Below are 21720 nucleotides of genomic sequence, written 5' to 3'. Positions count from 1 at the left end.
AATATAAATTGTAAGGATACAAGCCACAAAATTACAAACATACACTCATTTGTGGGAGGAGTTGGGTAATGGGAATGATAAGAAGACTAATAGTAGTGCAGCCTTAGTAAATAGTTTGACAGTGTTGAGGGAATTGTTTGTTTAGCAGAGTGATGCCGTTTGGGAAAAACCTGTTCTTGTGTCTTGCTGGTATGGGTTTTTTTTACTTTCTCAGGAAACAGGCATGCATCTGTGTGTGTTTGATTTGTTCAATAAAAATGGTCAGAAAATGTATATGGATGGATTTGCACACACACACACACACACACACACATCCCATTATATGATGTCTGCTATATACCCACAAATATACACACAGTGCAGTACTAAAATTATTGTCTCTCATTGCTGGAATAAAGACATAATAGGAACAGAAAGTCTTAAGTCTACTTCCCGGAGATGTAATCCTCCATAGAAAGTTTGCTTCCAAAGCTAACTTGAGGATGCGAAAAACGATTTCCAGAAATATTGCCAGTAGGAGGAAAAAGACCAAACATCCACATATACAATACAACAATTAGATTAGATTAGATTAGATTTATTGGATTTATATGCCGCTCCTCTCCGCAAACTCAGGGTGGCTCACAACAAGGTAAAAACAATACATAATAACAAATCCAATACCCACCAATCCAATTACAATTTAAGCTAAAAAATTCATAAAAGACAACCCCAGAATATTTAAAAAAAACAAGCACACAATCAATCTAACACCAAAACAACATGGGCAAGGGGGAGATCTTTCAGTTCCCCCATGCCTGACGGCAGAGGTGAGTTTTAAGAAGTTTGCGAAAGGCAAGGAGGGTGGGGGCAATCCTAATCTCAGGGGGGAGCTGGTTCCAGAGGGTCGGAGCCGCCACAGAGAAGGCTCTTCCCCTGGGTCCCGCCAGACAGCATTGTTTAGTCAACGGGACCCGGAGAAGGCCAATTCTGTGGGACCGAACTGGTCGCTGGGATTCGTGCGGCAGAAGGCGGTCCCAGAGATATTCTGGTCCGGTGCCATGAAGGGCTTTATAGGTCATAACCAACACTTTGAATTGTGACCGGAAACTGATTGGCAACCAATGCAGACTGCAGAGTGTTGGAGTGATATGGGCATATTTAGAGAAGCCCATAATTGCTCTCGCAGCTGCATTCTGCACGATCTGAAGTTTCCGAACACTTTTCAAAGGTAGCCCCATGTAGAAAGCGTTACAGTAGTCGAGCCTCGAGGTGATGAGGGCATGACAATTCCTTCTCAATCATCCACCCTCTCGGTGTTTCGATTAAACATAGGGGCTAAAATGGATTACTTTAAATCTAGAAGGAAGTGAACATGAAATAGTTTACCAATTTAAACATTATGCATGTGTCAACATAATTATGAGGATTTGCCTTCTGTCCATTTAAGCATACGCGTATATAATGAAGAGGATTAATTTCAATAAATTTGTTATATGCAGGAATGTGATACATTCTATATTTTGATGGCTTAATCATTCTCCTAAGGAGAAATCCATTTTAATGTGGTAGAATTAAAGGCTTCCGTTTTAGTGTTTAGGTTAGAGAAAGCAATGCCTAGGACAGGGATGGACCCATAATGCAATGCTCTTGCTCACACGCATTTGCGCAACCTCAGTGCTGCTCCCCGTGCATTCGTACAAGTTTATTTCCAAACTTCCAATTGGCTTGTTGGCCCCTTTTTCCTCATCCCAGGGTTCAGAGGCTTTCCTGATGCTTGGGGAGAGAAAAAATGGCCCAAAATAAGCCCAAAAATCAGCCTGGCAACTCCTCATGTGCCCTCATGTGCCACCTGTGGCATGTTTCCATAGGTTCGCCATCACTGGCAGCATACATTTTAAAACAATACAATAACAATTGGAAACCCCAGAAGTAAGTAATTCATATCCATGTCTGGAGCTAGATGGTATAGTTCATTGGTCCCAGGCCTGCAGGCAAAGCCAAAGGTTTTACAGCCTTTTGGAAGGCCAGGAGGGCGGAGATTGTGCAGATCTCTGGGGTCAGTTGGTTCCAGAGAGCCGGAGCTGCCACAGAAAAGGCCCTCCCATGTGGCCCAGCCAACCAACATTGTGTGGCCGATGGGACCCTGAGAAGGACAACTCTGTGGGGCCTAATTAGTTGCTGGGAGGTATGTGACAGAAGGCGGTCCCATAAGTAATCTGCCATTAAGCCATGTAGGGCTTTAAAAGTGATAACCAACACCTTGAATTGACCCCCTCAGAGAGGGTTCGCAACTTGGGCGTCCTCCTCGATCCACAGCTCACATTAGAGAAACACCTTTCAGCTGTGGCGAGGGGGGCGTTCACCCATGTTTACCTGGTGCACCAGTTGTGGCCCTATTTGGACCGGGAGTCACTGCTCACAGTCACTCATGCCTTCATCACCTCGAGGCTTGACTACTGTAATGCTCTCTATATGGGGCTACCTTTGAAGAGTGTTCGGAAACTTCAGATCATGCAGAATGCAGCTGCAAGAGCAATCATGGGCGTTCCCAAATATGCCCATGTCACACCAACACTCCGCAGTCTGCATTGGTTGCCAATCAGTTTCCGGTCACAATTCAAAGTGTTGGTTATGACCTATAAAGCCCTTCATGGCACCGGACCAGATTACCTCAGGGACCGCCTTCTGCTGCACGAATCCCAGCGACCAGTTAGGTCCCACAGAGTTGGTCTCCTCCGGGTCCCGTCAACCAAACAATGTCATTTGGCGAGACCCAGGGGAAGAGCCTTCTCTGTGGCAGCCCTGGCCCTCTAGAACCAACTCTCCCCAGAGATTAGAATTGCCCCCTCCCTCCTTGCCTTTCATAAGCTGCTTAAACCCACCTTTGCCGCCAGGCATGGGGGAATTGAGATACACTTTCCCCCTAGGCCTTTAAAATTTTATGCATGGTATGTCTGTATGTATGATTGGTTTTTATATAATGGGTTTTAACTGTTTTTAGTATTGGATTATACTGTTTTGTTATTGTTGTTAGCCACCCCGAGTCTGCAGAGAGGGGCAGCATACAAATCCAATAAATAAATAAATAAATAAATCTGGAGACTGATTGGGGGCCAGTACAGCTCATGGAGTATTGGTGTAATGTGGATGTACTTAGGCACACCCACAACAGCTCGTGCGGCTGCGTTCTGGGCCAGCTGTAGTCTCTGAATGCTTCTCAAGGGTAGCCCCATGTAGTACATGCCTTTCACAAGCCTTTCATATCTTCTATGTCTGCATAATAGTTCACCACAGTAGTTCCCCATTGGTGACCTGCTTTCTCGCCTCTAATGAATAAAGTGAAAAACAACTCATCAGGGCGTCATACATCTTACTCCACAGAGAAATGAACATTTGGATCATAATTTTCAAGGTTAGAGCATAATTTACTTAGTCCACACCCTCCTTTCATCTCCTTGGTTTAAAAAAAAAAAACTGAGTTGCATATTTGAAGCATATTTAGGCCTCGTTAATTTCGATTCAGTATAAATCATCAGAATGGAGATGAGTCAACAGAATACAGCATATACAATATTGTACTGGGTATAGGAGGGAGAGGAGTTTCTTCCTTTGCCCTTGCCAAACTGCACATTTGAAGCATAAATTATAATTTGTAAGTAGCAGGTGATAAATATGAATCACAACAGGACGAATCTCTGAAATAATTCAAAATCATTTTGTACTGAAGAAGTTCCATGTGGTTTTAAAAACTGATGTTCTTTTGGAGAATGGCTAGCCAATAAATCTGCTTTATTCATTATTATTATTATTATTATTATTATTATTATTATTATTAATTAGATTTGCATGCCGCCCCTCTCCGAAGACTTGGGGCAGCTCACAACAGTAATAAAAACAATGTCAAAGAACAAATCTAATATTAAAAAGAAACACATATAAAACCCCTCACTTGAAACCAAACAACGCATACATACCAATCATAAAATATAAAAGCCTGGGGGAGGTGTCTCAATTCCCCCATGCCTGGCGATATAGGTGGGTCTTGAGTAATTTACGAAAGACAGGGAGGGTGGGAGCCATTCTAATCTCTGGGGGGAGTTGGTTCCAGAGGGCCAGGGCCGCCACAGAGAAGGCTCTTCCCCTGGGGCCCGCCAAATGACATTGTTTTGTCGACGGGACCCGGAGAAGGCCAACTCTGTGGGACCTTATCGACCGCTGGGATTCAGGCGGTTCTGGAGATACTCTGGTCCAATGTCATGTAGGGCTTTAAAGGTCATAACCAACACTTTGAATTGTGACCGGAAACTGATCGGCAGCCAGTGCAGCCCACGGAGTGTTGTAGAAATGTGGGCAAATCTAGGAAGCCCCATGATGGCTCTCGCGGCCTCATTCTACATGATCTGAAGTTTCCTAACACTTTTCCAAGGTAGCCCCATGTAGAGAGCATTGCAGTAATCGAACCTCGAGGTGATAAGGGCATGAGCGACTGTGAGTAATGACTCCCTGTCCAAATATAAAATACTCATCTGAATTTTTTCCAGTGGCTAATTTGAATATGGATTTTCTTTTATTGGTATAACTTTATTGGTATAACTATGCTATTTAATGAGGATTTTATCTAGGACAATCTCCCCAACAGAGAGCGGTTCAGACACATAACAAATTAGCTAGTTAAAACAAGGTTAAGGGATGTCCCATCGAAGTTCCTTAGGGATAATATAGCCCCCCCCCCCCCAAAGATGTATGGCCAGTATAACCCTGAGGCGAAAAACATTGATTCTCAAGCTTGGTGCAGAATATTGTTAAAAGTGATTAGAATCCTGTAAACTCCAGTGGTTTTCTGTCATTGTTATTAGTGGACCAATGTAAAGATACTTGGCAATTAATCTGCAAGAAAAAAATTAACATTTGTCGGTGCTCAATTGGATTTCTAAATGATATGGTTACGAGGATGCTGTGAACAGAATCAAAGCAACGATAGCTGACATAGAATTGCAGAAGGATTTATCAAATGCTCCCAATTCTTGCTTCATGTTAATAGAAGGCCTTCCTGGAACTTCTGCAAAATACCTATATAGTTTAACCAGTGATGGGCTACCAAAATTTTTACTACCACATTGTGGGTGTGGCATGCATTTTGTTTCAACATCTTTCAGTGTAAATTGGGTGCTCTGGAGTGGAGCTACTGGAACTGTGTTCCTGACCATTCCCGTAGAAGCCCATCACTGAGTTTAACCTTCTTTAAACAGAAGTGGGCTTTCTCTTTAAACAGAAATCCACAACCACCGGACCAAGGCCCATTACAGGGCCGTGACCTATTTGGAACTGGGCTGTGCAAGAGGTGGCCCAAGATGCACATGTGCTGCCCCGCTCAGCTGGTTCCTATCCCTCTCTCTGCCAGCCAGGGACTGCTGCTCTTCTAGGGCTTACATGAATCCCTTTCCTTCTGCAGTAGCAGAGGGCAAGCACCACAAAATATGTCTATGGAGATTCTCAATCATCCAGGTCATGGTTGTCCCAAAGGGGCTTTCCAAAAGGTGGAAGGAAAGAAGGAAGGAAGGAAGGAAGGAAGGAAGGAAGGAAGGAAGGAAGGGAGAAAGGCAGGGCAGGGCAGGAGTGAAAGAGGGAGCGAGGAAGGAAGGAAGGAAGGGAGAAAAAAAGGAAGGAGAGGAGGAGAAAGAAAGAAGGAAGGAAGGAATGAAGGAAAAGAGGAAGAAGAAGAGGAGCAGAGGGGAAGGAAAGAGAGAGAGACAGAGAAAGAAAAAAAGAGAAAAGGAAGGAAGGAAGGAAGGAAGGAAGGAAGGAAGGAAGGAAGGAAGGAAGGAAGGGTAAGTAAATTAATCCAGTTGCCTTTTGGAAAAGCATCTTTGAAACTACCACAAAAATTTAGTTTTGTTTTTTTATAGTTTTAGCCTAATTTTACATGTTATATGCTACCTATGTTGGATCTGGTATGTTATGTTTTATTTTGGGGTGGGTGTAAATTTTTTTTAAAATTTTCCTCCATACAAACTTTTCAATACATTACAAAATACCTTCATAATACAATAAAAACAGTATTAGATTGCTTGCCTTCCAACTCATTAGATATAAAGACCACTGTTTCATCAATATTATGTCCTTTAATCTGTTCCTTTTGAGAATGCCTCTCTGATTACCCTTTCCTGTTTCTATTTCTCTGTTGATCATTCTGTTCCAGCTGTTCAAAACTATTTTTTTCTTCTCCCTCAGTTTCACTGCAATCCTGAATAAGACTTTCAGTAGGAAAAATTGAGTTGTTATTTCAGTTTCCTTCTTTCCACTCTTTAATGTATTTAAGTATGTCTTTGAATATATCTCTTATGTCTTCCACCTCTTGCAAAATTAACATATCAACAAGCTTTATCCAAATGTCCAGTTAACCTTTGTGTCATCCAGAAGCCAAAGTTTTCCAAAGCAGATTATATCCTCCTTTACTGCTATCCCTTTACAAGTTCAAATAAAGTTCAAGTTCAAAGTAATAATACAGCCACAACTATTTCCACTTCCACCCAACTTCCAAAACAAATTTTTTAAAAAATCGGAATCAAGGTCCCCTCTGGCATAATTGATCACCTTTTCCAGCAAACTTTTATTCTTCTCAACCTCCAGCACAAAAACTTATGTTTCTTCTCCTTCCAGATGACTTCCGATGTGTTAAATCCTATCTTTCCAGCACATAGTCATGGTGGCTATGGTGACCGAGGTCATTTTACCTGCTGCCAGTTGAGGTCACAAATCTACCCATTGTGGGGTGTGCCAACCCCAAAAACAGGAGGAGATCAAGACCCCCTTTTCACTTCCCCTTCAGGGAGGTTCTGACAGGAATCAGCTCTCCCAAACAGCGGGGGTTTGGCATTCCCCCCCACAGGAGCGCAAGAGAAGCCGTCTCGCCATGGCATTGACCATGCCCCTCCTGTATGTTATATTTTATGATATTTACATATTCTATTGGTCAATGACTAAATGAAATAAATAAAGCTCTAGTAAAAACAGTTAAAATGACACAAAAAACAATAAAAGCAATTTACAGTATATTTAGTCACAATACTTACAATAGATAATAACAATAGCAATAGCACTTATACGCAGAAGCAAAAAATCACAGAAATCTTGTACATGCCCACATCCCCTCAGAAGATTTTGCTTCCTGCGCATCCGCAGAAGCAAAAACATGCTAGGGCGCATGAACACACATACAGGAGAAGCGAAGCTGAGTGCACAATGCAACTTTTACTACCAGTAGCAACTCGCTACTGATTATAGTCCCCTAAACTGACATGGCACAAACTTGGGAAACGCAAGACGACAAATGATCTCTATTTTAAAAAGTCAAAAATTCTAATAAAAGGAGTTTTCTGGACTTGAATTACTTTACCTTAAGGCAGTGATGGCGAACCTATGACACGCGTGTCACCACTGACACGCCTAGCCATTTTTGGTGACACGCGGCCGCCGGAGAAACGGAGCTTTAGGGAGTGCAATTGCAACCGCAATTATTATTATTTTTCCTCTCCCCTTAATTAAGAGGCCAGGCGATTTTCGCCCCGCCGATATTTGCGATGGCTGGGAGGGGCGAGAACACCGCCTCCCAGCTGATTGGCGTGGTGCCAAGCATCGAACGGTGGTTGCTCGCAGGGGCCGCTGGGAGCGAGGGGAGGGGTTGCAGGCCTCCTCCCTTCCCCCTGCCCAGGAAAGAGTTGTAAGAAAGAAAGTTGTAAGAAAGCGCGCTGCTTTCTCGGAAAGCCAGCTTTCCTGGCCAGCACAGGGCTTTCCCGCCGCTCCCTCCCTCCGAAAACACAACGGAGGTCCACAGCGAAGCCGAGTGGAGCAACGGGAGGCTCAGGCTGGTGGCGGTAGACCTCCGGGGTTTTTTTGGCGGGGGGGGGGCAGGAGGACCTTCCTGGCTTTCCGGGGCAGCTGGCTTGAGACTTGTGCCAGTCAGCAAAGCCAGCTGCACGCCAGAGATGTGGAGAGAAAGAAGGGAAAGAGAGGGAGGGAAAGAGGAGAGGACAGAAGGAGGGAGGGAAGGAAGGGAGAGAAAAGTGAATGAGAGGGAGAGAGAAAGGGAGGAAGAGAGGGGAATAGGGGAAGGAAGGAAAAGAGAAAAAAGTGGAAGGAAGAGAGAAGAAAGGAAGGGAGAGAGAGAGAGAGAGAAAGAGAGAGAGAAGATAGGAAGGAAGAGAGAGTGAGAGAGAGCAAGAAAGAAAGAGGGAAAGATTGAGAAAGGCAGCGTGTGTGTGTGTGCGCGTGTGTGCGTGCCGCTGATGGTCCGGGAGCTTAGCGTGTGCGTGGAGAGATGAAGAGAAAGAGGGAGAAACGCAGCGTGTGTGGGGTGTGTGCGCGCGTGTGTGTGTGCTGCCAGCGTGTGCGTGGAGAGATGAAGGAAAAGAGGGAGAAACGCAGTGTGTGTGTGTGTGTGCTGCTGATGGTCCGGCAGCTGCAGCGTGTGGGGGGGGCGCCGATGGTAAGGCAATCCGTCCGTGGTGGGGCTGCAGGGCAGGCACAGCAGCCCAGGGAGAAAGAGGGAATTGAGATAAAGAGAGAGGGAGAGATGAAGGGAAAGAGGGAGAAAGGCAGGGAGAGAAAGATAGAAAGGAAGAGGGAGGGAGAGATAGAAAGGAAAGAGGGAAGGAGGAAAGGGAGGGAGAGATAGAAAAAAGGAGGGAGGGAGGAAAGAAGGAGGGTGAGGGGTAGTAGGATAGGGAGAGGGAAAAGGAAGGGCTTGGAGAAAGGCAGGGTGAGAGAAAGATAGAAAGGAAAGAGGGAGGGAGGAAAGAGGGAGGGAGACATAGAAAGGATAGAATTATAGATGCAAGAACTCGCTCATGTGTGATAGCGCACGCCCACACTTTATTTATTTATTTATTTATTTATTTATTTATTTATTTATACTTATATGCCGCCCAGTCCGAAAGGGATTGTCACTCAGACACTGTACTTTTCCGCCCACCCCGAAAAAAAATTAGAGGGAACACTGCCCTCGCCCCTCTGCTCCCTGCTCGCCTTCCAGAACGGTGTTACAGGAGACGGTGCTAAGGTAAACCCTTTCCGGGTTATTAATTTGTAATTTTAAAAAATCATGCCGGGCTCGCAAAAAAGAGAGTCTGAAAAAAAACCCTGCGTGGACGTCGCACCATTTGCTTCCTCCTTTGGCGGCTCATAACTAGATTTTTACAACCCCCCACCCCCCTTGATAAGCTTTTACTTGAATCTGAACAGTTTGGGGGTTCGCCAAAGAGAGAAAAGTGAACGAGAGGGAGAGAGAAAGGGAGGAAGAGAGAAAAGTGAACGAGAGGGAGAGAGAAAGGGAGGAAGAGAGGAAGGAAGGAAGAGATAAATATAAAGGGAGAGAGGGAGAAAGAGAGGGAGGGGAAGATGGGAAGGAAGGAAAAGAGAGAGAGAAAGAGAAAAAAGTGGAAGGAAGAGAAAAAAAGGAAGAGAGAGAGAGAGAAAGAGAAAAAAGTGGAAGGAAGAGAGAAGGAAAGAAAGGAAGGAAGGGAGAGAGAGAGAAAGAGTGTGAGAGAGAAGATAGGAAGAGAGAGGGAGAGAAATGATAGAATAAAGGGGAGAAAAAAAAGAGAAATGAGAAAATGATTGAGGCAGAGAATGACAGGAAAGAGAGAGAAAGATAATTATGCATATTTGTTATTTAAACTATAAATATCACAAAATTATGTTTTTTTCTCAAGGTGACACACCACCCGAGTTATGCTCAGTTTTTTGGCGAATTTTGACACACCAAGCTCAAAAGGTTGCCCATCACTGCCTTAAGGGAAAGAGGTGTTATAGTTTTAAGTGACCATACTTTATTATTTTATAATAAAGTAACACCCTTATTTCTTTCAGTGATTGCTTCACTGTAAAATAATTTATTAACAATGAATTGCTCACTCTTTTATTGATTGGGTAATTGAATCTATTGCTTTGATTCAATGTTGTAATGGCATTATATGCAATCTCACTATGATTTTCACTGCAGTAAACCAGCATTTTTATTCCTTCAGTATATATCTCTGGTATTGACCAGGGCTCAGTCACCTTTGTTCCTAGATAGCCAAGACATAAACCTGTAACTAATAAGGAAAGCTGAAAAGTGAAGATGTGGAGTCAATAGTGTCTTAATCTGAAACATGCAATCTTCACTGGTGTATGGGAACTTGACCATCTACCCACATGTCCATCCATATCTGTAACCATTGAATCATATATATAAAAATTACAATGCAGAGGCTCCAGGATCAAATCCCAGTAAGGGTATGGTTAGCTGATGAGGCCAGAACAAGGCCGAAATAGCACTATCCTAGTCTCCCATAATTTAAAAAATTCAGCAAAAACATGCGGTGTGTGTGTGTGTGTGTGTGTGTATCACATGTTTTTGCTGAATTTTTAAAATTAGGGGAGGCTAGGATAGCGCTATTTCGGCCTATATATATATCACGGGTTTTTTACGAATATATATATTCGTAGATTTTCACGGGTACAGGTATGAAGGTCTTGGCATATTCGGGTTTCTTCCTGTGTAAGTTTCAGAGATTCCTGGCGACATTTCGACGAGGTCCCACTCGTCTTCTTCAGGCTGGTGCTTTTGTCCTTATGCTAGGGCGAACATGTATCTATCCTAGTCTCCCTTAATTTTCAAATTCAGCAAAAACATGTGACGCACACACACGTATGTATGCATGTATGTATGAATGAATGAATGAATGAATGAATGAATGAATGAATGCAATGAAGGGCTACCAAATTGTTTACTACCACACTGGCTATGCAGGATGCCCTGTATTTTCTTTCAACATCTTTCAGTGCAAATTGGGTGCTCTGGGGTGGAGCTCCATTTTCGCTACTCCCACTGTGTTCCACCCCATCTGGGCAGCAGCCCACCCCTGTATGTATGTATGTATGTATGTATGTATGTATATGTTTTCGTAGATTTTCACCGGTACAAGTGTGATGGTCTTGGCATATTCGGGTTTCTTCCCGTGTAAGTTTCAGAGATTGCTGGTGACCTTTTGACGAGGTCCCACTTGTCATCTTCAGGCTGCTGCTTTTAACCACAGTACCTGTAACTTCTCAGGATAAATTGCCTTGAAAATATTTTAGTAACAAGAATATCTCTTGCACAGCAGAAGTGTTTGTTATATGCATAACCCTTATAAGTATGTCTTCTGTAGCATATGCAGAGGCATTATAACCCCTCCCAAATTGTTACTTCACAATTGCTGCCTGCTAACTCCCTGAATAACTTCCACTAGGGTCAGCAGCTTTTGGATTATTTAAATAGGCCAACTCCTTAAAAGTCCTTCCCTATACAGGGAAGAATTGTTGGAATTCTGTTACCATAATTATTGGTCACTTAGCTTGGAAGCAGGAGCATCCACAAAGTGTGGTCAAAAATGATCGGCAGGGAGGCCACAATGATGTGACACAGTTAAAAAAAACCCACTGAAACTTTGATTGGATTGTCATAACCAATATCTTAACTTTTTTTTTTAACCATACCAGATGGACGTTTACGCCTGGAATGTTGGGAGCTGGAATTCTGTATATCCAAAGATCACAATATTGGATACAATTGTCCCCCACTTTTAACTAGGATTTTAACTAAAACAAGCAGAGAAAGATTTTCTTTTGTTTTTTGCTTTTAATCAACTGACTTTTGTGTATTCAACGTTTTCAACTGAGCCTGCACTTATTTTAACCCAGTGCTGGTATGACACACTGATCTAGCCACATGAGCTACATTCATTAAATATTATTACTCTGCTTACCTTCTACTCATGAAACTGCTGTTAAACTCTTAACCTATTAAACACCCTCAATGGAACTCCTGTAATCTTCCAATATTAAAATATTTCAAATCTTTGCGCTCATGTCAAATTAGTGGCTAATCTGCTAAACCAAACAACCAGGAAAGGTTCTGGCAGAGCAATTCAGCTAATTCAAGTATCTCTAGATCTCTTTAGAATAGCCAATAAACTGAAGAATAAATAAAAAAATATAATATATAGTAAATTCCTTGTATGCTGATTCATGAATAATTATTTTTCTTAATGACTGAATCACCTGTTTGCTGAAATAGAGAGGCATTTTTTTATTATCCGGAACCGCCTGCTACCGCACGAATCCCAGCGGCCGATAAGGTCCCACAGAGTTGGCCTTCTCCAGGTCCCGTCGACTAAACAATGTCGTCTGGCGGGCCCCAGGGGAAGAGCCTTCTCTGTGGCAGCCCCGGCCCTCTGGAATCAACTCCCCCCAGAGATTAGAACTGCTCCCACCCTCCTTGTCTTCCGTAAACTACTTAAGACCCACCTATACCGCCAGGCATGGGGGATTTGAGACACCTTTCCCCCAGGCTTATTATAATTTATGTTTGGTATGTATGTGCTGTTTGCTTTTTAATTATGATAGGGTTTTTAGTTTTTTTAATATTAGATTTGTGCCAGTATAATATTGTTTTTATCGTTGTTGTGAGCCGCCCCGAGTCTTCGCAGAGGGGCGGCATACAAATCTAATAAATTATTATTATTATTATTATTATTATTATTATTATTATTATTATTATATCAAAATGAAAGAAGCAGGATTTGTAAAATCAGGGATGGTGAATAAAATACTATTCCCATTTTGATTAGTGTTGTTATACTTAATTCAGTAGTAGAAATATCTCTCAGAAAATCTTTTCATCTTCATATTTTAAATTACAGACCTGAAATGTAAATTCACAGTTAGGCAATACTTGATATTTTATAATAAAGTAACACATCTCTGGGAGGCATATGATTTGTCCTAAAAACTGTTTGCTCAACTGTGGATATTGTGTTCATTTTCTAATAGCTCCTCTATATCAGAAAAAGCTATACATTTCCTAAGATTAATTCTGTAATATATTCACAGACCTTTAATCAAACTGGTAAACAAATGCTGTAAAAGAACAACAATATACAATGGAAAGAATTATTTTAAAAAAAACCCAAATCAAAGCAATTTACTGTCCTGCTGCAATTAAAAAGATGTGGAAAGATGTATAGAATATGAACTAAATACACAATATTAAATTAATGAAATTCCTCCATATTAAGGATTATGCGTTACGCTTTCTTTTTTCTTTTTGCAAAACTAATTAGAATCTTTGGAAACTGAACTACACTATTATAAAATATGAAGTGAATAGCTTTATTTAATGGGTTCATGGGAAGTTAATGAAGATAATTACATTTTTTTTCTCCAAAAGAAAATATTTATAGAATGCATTACTTCGCATTATATATATGTGTGTGTGTGTGTGTGTGTGTGTGTGTGAGTGAATGAAACAGAGCCTTACTATAACATGATGACCTGGAACAAGAGATATGTACTAAATGATGACTTTAATTAAACACCTGCATGCTTTCAGCAAAATCCAGTAAAAATTCAGGAAGGTCAAGAGCAATGAGATAAAACTTTTTTCTGGCCAACAGTGGAGACATTATATCCCCCCAAATAATCAGAGCCAAAAGTTTTCATCTAATTATTTGTGTTGTCATTATTTACCCAGTCACATTTCACATTAAATAATAATAATAATAATTATTATTATTATTATTATTATTATTATTAATTAGATTTGTATGCTGCCCCTCTCCGTAGACTCAGAAAAGTTCGAGCTTTCCAAAGAATTTTGGAAAGATTCGGAAAAAGATCTCTAATCTTGGAGACAACAGTTGGAGAAGACAGGCTTAGCAAGATGGTTGAATCATCTTGGCATTCAGCTATTCTGTTTAAAATTTTAGCCAGCTACCTCAAATTATTTACAAAGTGACTGAGTGTGCTCAGGTCAGCCAATTGTAAATTATCGTCTAGTTGAGTTTGATATGGCTCAACATTTAACGCTTTTTCTAAAAAAATCATCATACTGTAATTATAGGACCTATGTCCTAGGAAAATCACACAATCTGGATCTTCTATGTTTGCAGACTCCTGTTCAAAAAAACAAAAACTGCTATGTTGAGATTATTATTTGTTTTCAGTAATTTTCTTCAAATGCTTGCTATGATTGTGAATGCAGGCTACATCCAAAAATGACTCAGTGGGATTTTTCTAAAAGTAGCATAGGTGGAATCATGATTTTTCTGTCAAGACTAGGATTTCAACAATCTTCAACACCAGCGGAAAAATATTATTCCCTTAATTTAGAGAAAGACGGGGAAGGAAAGGAAGATAATTTCAAATATAATGCTATATTTCTTATATTGAGGAAGCATTATAGATCAAGAAAAAGGCTGTCCCCACATGTTCTGGGATGGATTCATACTTAATCTTGTAACACACCAAAATGCACAAAGAATTGTCTACCCTCTTTATGCAGCTGCTGGGTGAGTCACATGCATTTTGCTATCACAAGCGAAGAGTGAAATAGTATTTTCTCCATTTGTTGTACAAAGTCTGAATCTTATTTCAACAATTTGAAGGTGGGCAGCATCATAAGTTACATTGCTTGGCGCCATTCAATAATCTTGAAATCTTTTTTTAAGGTGGTTATGTGGTCTAACAGTAAAAACTGCCCTTAATATCCAGAAGGTAAGGAAATGATGAAAGCCATATTGTGCCATTGTGATGCAAACTTTACCCACTTGTAATATTTTGTGATATTCTTCTGTCTTGTGAAATAGAAGCATCAGATCCTGCAGTTGCCTCCGGTCACCATTATGAAATAAGTGAATCCTGGGAACAGCATTGTTGCAATCTGAGATATATCCAGAGAGCGAAAATACTCAATATTTCTCTAAAATAGCTATATTTTCTGAAAATAATACTGCTAACATTGAAGGTCATGAAGTTGTGGTGAAGCCCTTCATGGCACCGGACCAGGGTATCTACAAGACTGTCTTCTGCCGCCTGAATCGCAGCGACCGGTTAGGTCCCACAGAGTGGGCCTTCTCTGGGTCCCGTCAACAAAACAATGTCATTTGGTGGGGCCCAGGGGAAGAGCCTTCTCTGTGGTGGCCCCGGCCCTCCGGAACCAACTCCCCCCGGAAATTAGAATTGCCCCCACCCTCCTCGCCTTTCATAAGCTCCTTAAAACCCACCTCTGCTGTCAGGCATGGGGGAACTGAGATATTCTTTCCCCCTAGGCCTTTACAATTTATGAATGGTATGTTTGTTTGTTTGCATGTATGTTTGGTTTTACAAATAAGGGTTTTTTAGCTGTTTTAGTATTGGATTTACATGCTGTTTTGTTTTACTGTTATTAGAAATAAATAAATAAATAAATTGCTTCCATGGCTAAGGAATTGGTTATTTTTGTATAAAACAACAAGGAAACAAAATTCAGCAATGGGGATTCTTCAGTATTTACTTGTTTAAAGATTTTTCATTAGATATAAAGAAATACATTTGAGGATGTTGATATTCAGTAACTAAAGGAGAGAATTACAGGACAGCTAACGATCAACAAGACCTAAAGGCCCACCCTTCTACCTGCCCCCATTTTTATTCTTTTATTTATTATATGGATTTATATGCCTCCCAAATCCCAAAGGACTCATTTCATCTCTAATGTTCTAAATGATAGGATATACAGACAATTGACTGAAATGGTACCCAGGGTGTCAAAGGGGCAGTATATGGGCTAGATGTGTCACACACAGTCCACCACCACTCCAGCTCCGTGAAGAGGGAAAATGTCACAAACTGTCATGTGACGGCAATGTGGCACCTCAAGTTTGACACTCATGGTATAGTGCAATGATGGCAAACCTTGTTTTCCTTGGGTGCTGAAAGAGCATGTATGTGAGCTATTATGCATGCATCAGTGCCCATACCCATAATTCAGTGCCCGGGGAGGGCGAAAACAAATTCTCCCACCACCTGAAAGCCCTCTGGAGGCCGGAAACAGCTTGTTTCTGGTGGGCCCAGTAGGCTCGTGTTTTGTCCTCCCCAGGGTCCAAAGGCTTTCCTGGAGCCAGGGGAGAGTAAAAACGCCCTTCTCCATCCCCTGGAAGCTCTCTGGAAGCCAAAAACACCCTCCCAGAGCCTCTATGCGAGCCAAAAATCAGCTGGCCGGCACACACATGCACATTGGGGCTTAGCTAGAGCAATGGCTTGGGTGCCAGCAAATATGGCTCTGCATGCCACCTGTGGTACCCGTGCCATAGGTTTGCCATCACTGGTATAGTGTCTCCTGTTTGAGCAGGAGGTTAAACTGTGAGACCTCCAAGTCCCTTTCAATTCTTATTGTTATTTCATTCTCTCCCTATTGCTGTCTATGTCTTGCGGAGGCCTGGAATACGGCTGCTGCGGAGGCTCTTGGCCGGATTGCGCCTTTGCGACCTCTCCGTGGCGCTAGACCCCGTAGAGCCCCATGGTTCGACGAGGAGCTCCGGGAGTTGAAACGCCAAAAGAGACGTCTAGAGAAGCGATGGAGGAAGAGTAGGTCTGAATCCGATCGAACACTTGTAAGAGCTTTTATTAAGACTTACAAAGTGGCGCTCAAGGCGGCAAGATGCGCGTACCATGCCGCCTTGATTGCATCAGCGGAATCCCACCCGGCCGCTCTGTTTAGGGTGACCCGCTCCCTTCTTAACCAGGGGGGAGTTGGGGAGCCCTTGCAGAGTAGTGCCGAGGATTTTAATACGTTTTTCGCTGATAAAGTCACTCAGATCCGGGCCAACCTCGACTCCAATTGTAAGACAGAGTCGACTGACAACGAGTCAGTCGAGGTGACTGGGGCACGTACTTGTCCACCTGTCTGGGAAGAGTTTGATCTGGTGACACCTGATGAAGTGGACAAGGCCATTGGAGCTGTGAGTTCCGCCACCTGTTTACTGGATCCGTGTCCCTCCTGGTTGGTTTCGGCCGGCAGGGAGGTGACACGGAGCTGGGCCCAGGAGATTACCAATGCTTCCTTGGGGAGGGGAGTTTTTCCATCACTCTATAAAGAAGCGCTCGTGCGCCCCCTCCTCAAGAAGCCCTCCCTGGACCCAGCCGTACTTAATAACTATCATCCAGTCTCCAACCTTCCCTTTATGGGGAAGGTTGTTGAGAAGGTGGTGGCACTCCAGCTCCAGCAGTCCTTGGAAGAAGCCGATTATCTAGGTCCCCAACAGTCGGGTTTCAGGCCCGGTTACAGCATGGAAACCGCTTTGGTCGCGTTGATGGATGATCTCTGGCGGGCCCAGGACAGGGGTTTATCCTCTGTCCTGGTGCTCCTTGACCTCTCAGCGGCTTTCGATACCATCGACCATGGTATCCTTCTGCACCGGCTGGAGGGGTTGGGGGTGGGAGGCACTGTTCTCCAGTGGTTCTCCTCCTACCTCTCTCGCCGGTCGCAGTCGGTGTTAGTGGGGGGTCAGAGGTCGGCTCCTAGGTTTCTCCCTTGTGGGGTACCTCAGGGGTCGGTCCTCTCCCCCCTGCTATTCAACATCTACATGAAACCGCTGGGCGAGATCATCCAAGGACATGGGGGGAGGTATCATCAATATGCGGATGATACCCAGCTTTACATCTCCACCCCATGCCCAGTCAACAAAGCGGTGGAAGTGATGTGCCGGTGCCTGGAGGCTGTTGGGGCCTGGATGGGTGTCAACAGAGTCAAGCTCAACCCGGATAAGACGGAGTGGCTGTGGGTTTTGCCTCCCAAGGACAATTCCATCTGTCCGTCCATTACCCTGGGGGGGAATTATTGACCCCCTCAGAGAAGGTCCGCAACTTGGGCATCCTCCTCGATCCACAGCTCACATTAGAAAACCATCTCTCAGCTGTGGCGAGGGGGGCGTTTGCCCAGGTTCACCTGGTGCACCAGTTGTGGCCCTATCTGGACCGGGACTCATTGCTCACAGTCACTCATGCCCTCATCACCTTGAGGTTCGACTACTGTAATGCTCTCTACATGGGGCTACCTTTGAAAAGTGTTCGGAAACTTCAGATCGTGCAGAATGCAGCTGCGAGAGCAGTCATGGGCTTACCCAGGTATGCCCATATTTCACCATCACTCCGCAGTCTGCATTGGCTGCCGATCAGTTTCCGGTCACAATTCAAAGTGTTGGTTATGACCTTTGAAGCCCTTCATGGCATCGGACCAGAATATCTCCAAGACCGCCTTCTGCCGCACGAATCCCAGCGACCGATTAGGTCCCACAGAGTGGGCCTCCTCCGGGTCCCATCAACTAAACAATGTCGGTTGGCGGGCCCCAGGGGGAGAGCCTTCTCTGTGGTGGCACCGACTCTCTGGAACCAACTCCCCCCGGAGATCATAACTGCCCCTACTCTTCCTGCCTTCCGTAAACTTCTCAAAACCCACCTTTGCCGTCAGGCATGGGGAAACTAAACATCTCCCCTTGGGCCCGCTGAATTTATACATGGTATGCTTGTGTGTGTGTATGTTAGTATAGGGTTTTTAAAAAACTTTTAATATTTTAATTAATTGGATTATGTATTGGATTGTTTTTTTTCACTTGTTGTGAGCCGCCCCGAGTCTTCGGAGAGGGGTGGCATACAAATCCAAATAATAAATAAATAAATTGTTTCCCTTCCTCACTCCTCACCCCCCCACTCAAATATATATTGGAACTAGTACGGTGTCGCTGTGGACAGGAGACTCAGGCTTAACTCCATCCCTCCATCATTGAACCTCACCGGGCAACTTCACAGTTGTGATGAGATCTGCAACAACCAATTTTCTACACACAAGATGCCCTCACCCACATATGATGCATGTATTAAGCATTAATGCAGGCATCATTATCAAAGGAATGGATGAATAGATTCATAGCAGAGGAAGAAGCACTTGCAATCATGGGAACACAGACAATATGGAGAATATCTCCCAGGGAAGGAAGCAGAAATAAATATGCAGACTGACCACACCCTGAAAGGCTGGATCCTCTTTCTTCTTTCTAGATGATTGCCTCTTATTGAAATTGAAGCACTGCAGACGCTTGATAGATGCGGGCCTGTTAATATTTCCACATTAGCCCCAGGGCAAAAGAGAACTATTGGCTCAAGCAAAGGATGCATTCAGACTGTGGGTAAAATAAATGATATACCGCCTCTGAAGTGGTTTCCCAGCTTTGTGTGCAGCCATTTGGCTCTAACCTAATAAGAAAGCACCATCTGAATTGCAGATCTTTAAGGCGGGGGCGTGCGTATTTGTGATCCTTTGAATGAGTACATCTTAAACTCAGGGGACGTGTCTTCTTCTAAATGAGTACACCTTAAACTCGGGGAACTTGTCTTCTTCTAAAATTAATTCTATAAAAATTAACCTGTCCATGGAACTTTTTCAGTGCAGATGGTCCATGACACGAGACCATTTGACCCTTCAAAAGCTGCTTACAACACCGTTTCTAAGTTATATCCGCTGCAGTGCTTCCATTGTCGTTGGTCCTTATGACCAACCTCAGTGACACTGCAGCAGCCCTCCACCCCATCTTGCCTCATCATGCCTCACGAGGGCCCTACAGAGCTGTAGCCTGCTTTCACCACCTCCAAGCTCCCCCTCCCACATAGGCCTTGGGCCTGGCCCCAAACTCATTCCATCCCTTGGTGTCCTGGGCCATGTGGCTTCGGCCCAGAGGCAGCCACCATTTTCAGAAGGAATTGTAGTTGCGGCTACTTTCATGAGGCACCAATGTATTCTCGAGAGCTTCAGTGACTGATCTGTGACAAGGAGTGGGAAGGAGATGTGGGCTTCAGTGGGAAAAGCAGGCCCAATCCTGTGGAGTCCCCTAAGGGTGGAAAGCAGAGCAAGGGGTGCTTGGGAGACCGTGAGGAGGCTTTGGTGGGGCCTGGGATAGGCAGACCCGAGCCTTTGCTAACCCTCTTGGATCCAAGGCACTCTATGCTTTGCTTAACAACTGCATTGGGGTGGGGTCATTAAGCAAGACGATTACATGGTAGCCCTGTTTAATGACCCTCACTGTTAAATTTACTTGCTTGCAAAAAATTGTGAAATTTGGACATGTAAGATGTCCATGACTCTGAGTCCGGATTGAAGAAGGCTGGTGGTGGAGCCATGGCCAAGCTCATGGTTGTTAGCGGGAGTTCGACCTCCTCGTCGCCACTGTTAAATCACTGCACCGGAGACTCTTGCTGTTCAAAACATATTTATTTCGGAGAGCATAATAACCAACTGATCCTCTCAACAGTAACTCCCAATGAGGGCAACGGCTAATCCGTTGCCCTATTTATACTTTTTCTTACGCGCGGGAATTTCCTCTGACAACCGTTTATTTTTGGCGGCAACCTAGAACTAGCCGCGTCTTAGCCAATCAGCAAATTTCTCTTATTTCTTTAAACGAACACAACACTCACAACTTGTGACCATAATGGGCAGGCTCTATTAGGGACCTAGATTGTGGACTACCTGTATACAGTATATCTCCCATATTAGCAAAGGCAGAAGCTGTTTCTAGTTATCATTCGGAGTTCAGAGGGAATCCCTGAGATGATGCACAGATGTCATCCAAAGGTTCACTCACTTTTAAGCCATCAACATGTCTTGTGGCAGATAAATTTTATTCCTTTATTTTTAGCAACATTTGGAGTACTGAATTAGAATGGGGTAAAATATCAATATCCTTTTAAAAAAAAGACTTGACACAGGCAGGATGAATCTCAATGAAAGACAAACTGGAGATTTCCTAGGCAAGTTCATAAAACCACTTACTGAATAAGCGGGTTAGCTCATTCCTTTTCATCAATGTCATTGCTTTCAGAATTAGTATTTTGATACTATCTTCTTAGGCCTTGGGTAGATTTTATTTATTTATTTATTTATTTATTTATTTATTTATTTATTTATTTACTTACTTACTTACTTACTTACTTACTTACTTACTTACTTACTTACTTATTTATTTGATTTGTATGCCACCCCTCTCCGTGGACTCGGGGCGGCTAACAACAGTGATAAAAACAATATGTAGCAATCCAATAATAAAACAACTAAAAACCCTTATTATAAAAACCAGACATACATACTGACATACCATGCATAAACTGTAGAGGCCCAGGGGGAAAGAACATCTCAGTTCCCCCATGCCTGACGGCAGAGATGGATTTTAAGGCGCTTACGAAAGGCGAGGAGGGTGGGGGCAATTCTGATCTCTGGAGGGAATTGGTTCCAGAAGGCCGGGGCCGCCACAGAGAAGGCTCTTCCCCTGGGTCCCGCCAAACGACATTGTTTAGTTGACGGGACCCGGAGAAGGCCCACTCTGTGGGACCTAATCAGTCGCTGGGATTTGTGCGGTAGAAGGTGGGTTTAGTCTGAACTATGCAGAATTCAATATACATAGGCATGTGTGTGTTTATATACAGAACCTTGAAATGAGTGTTAGGAATGTTAATATATATTAGGTTGGAAAGAAAAAGTCCTGCCCTCTTCCAAGCCTACAGATACGAATTATACGAAACAAATCCATCGCTCCTATATTCTTTAATTGCATTGCAAGATTTTCTCTTTCCACTCTCAAATTAGTCTTTTTCTGTTTTCAGATTACATGGACCCTCAAAATCATGTACTGAGAATTTATATTCAAAATGTAGTAGCAAAGTAGTCAGCTTAAGATGATGAGTGTAAGTACTCATAAACACAGTGTGAGCAGTTACATGTGTGGGACACATATCAGAAGAGGGGCCAATAAAAAGTCATTTAATGCATTGATCCCTTATGAAGGCAACACAACTTATCCATACATGTTTTTATATTTTGTAAGAAGATGGTATGAGCATTCAATATCC

General features: G+C 43.2%; 1 protein-coding gene across 1 annotated transcript in view; it reads right to left on the bottom strand.

Moving 5' to 3' along the window:
• LOC139168329 (prosaposin-like) overlaps nucleotides 1-7176 on the bottom strand; it is a 50918-nt gene extending 43742 nt beyond the window's left edge. The window contains exon 1 of the mRNA XM_070753909.1: nucleotides 7056-7176. Coding sequence (XP_070610010.1) covers nucleotides 7056-7176 — 121 coding nt within the window. The remainder of the gene's footprint in view (nucleotides 1-7055) is intronic.
• Between the last annotated feature and the right edge of the window lie 14544 nt (nucleotides 7177-21720).

This window comes from Erythrolamprus reginae, chromosome 5 (genome assembly GCF_031021105.1).
Source record: "Erythrolamprus reginae isolate rEryReg1 chromosome 5, rEryReg1.hap1, whole genome shotgun sequence".
NCBI lineage: Eukaryota > Metazoa > Chordata > Lepidosauria > Squamata > Dipsadidae > Erythrolamprus > Erythrolamprus reginae.
Note: the sequence above shows the minus strand (reverse complement) of the source record. Positions and strands in the feature narration are given on the sequence as shown.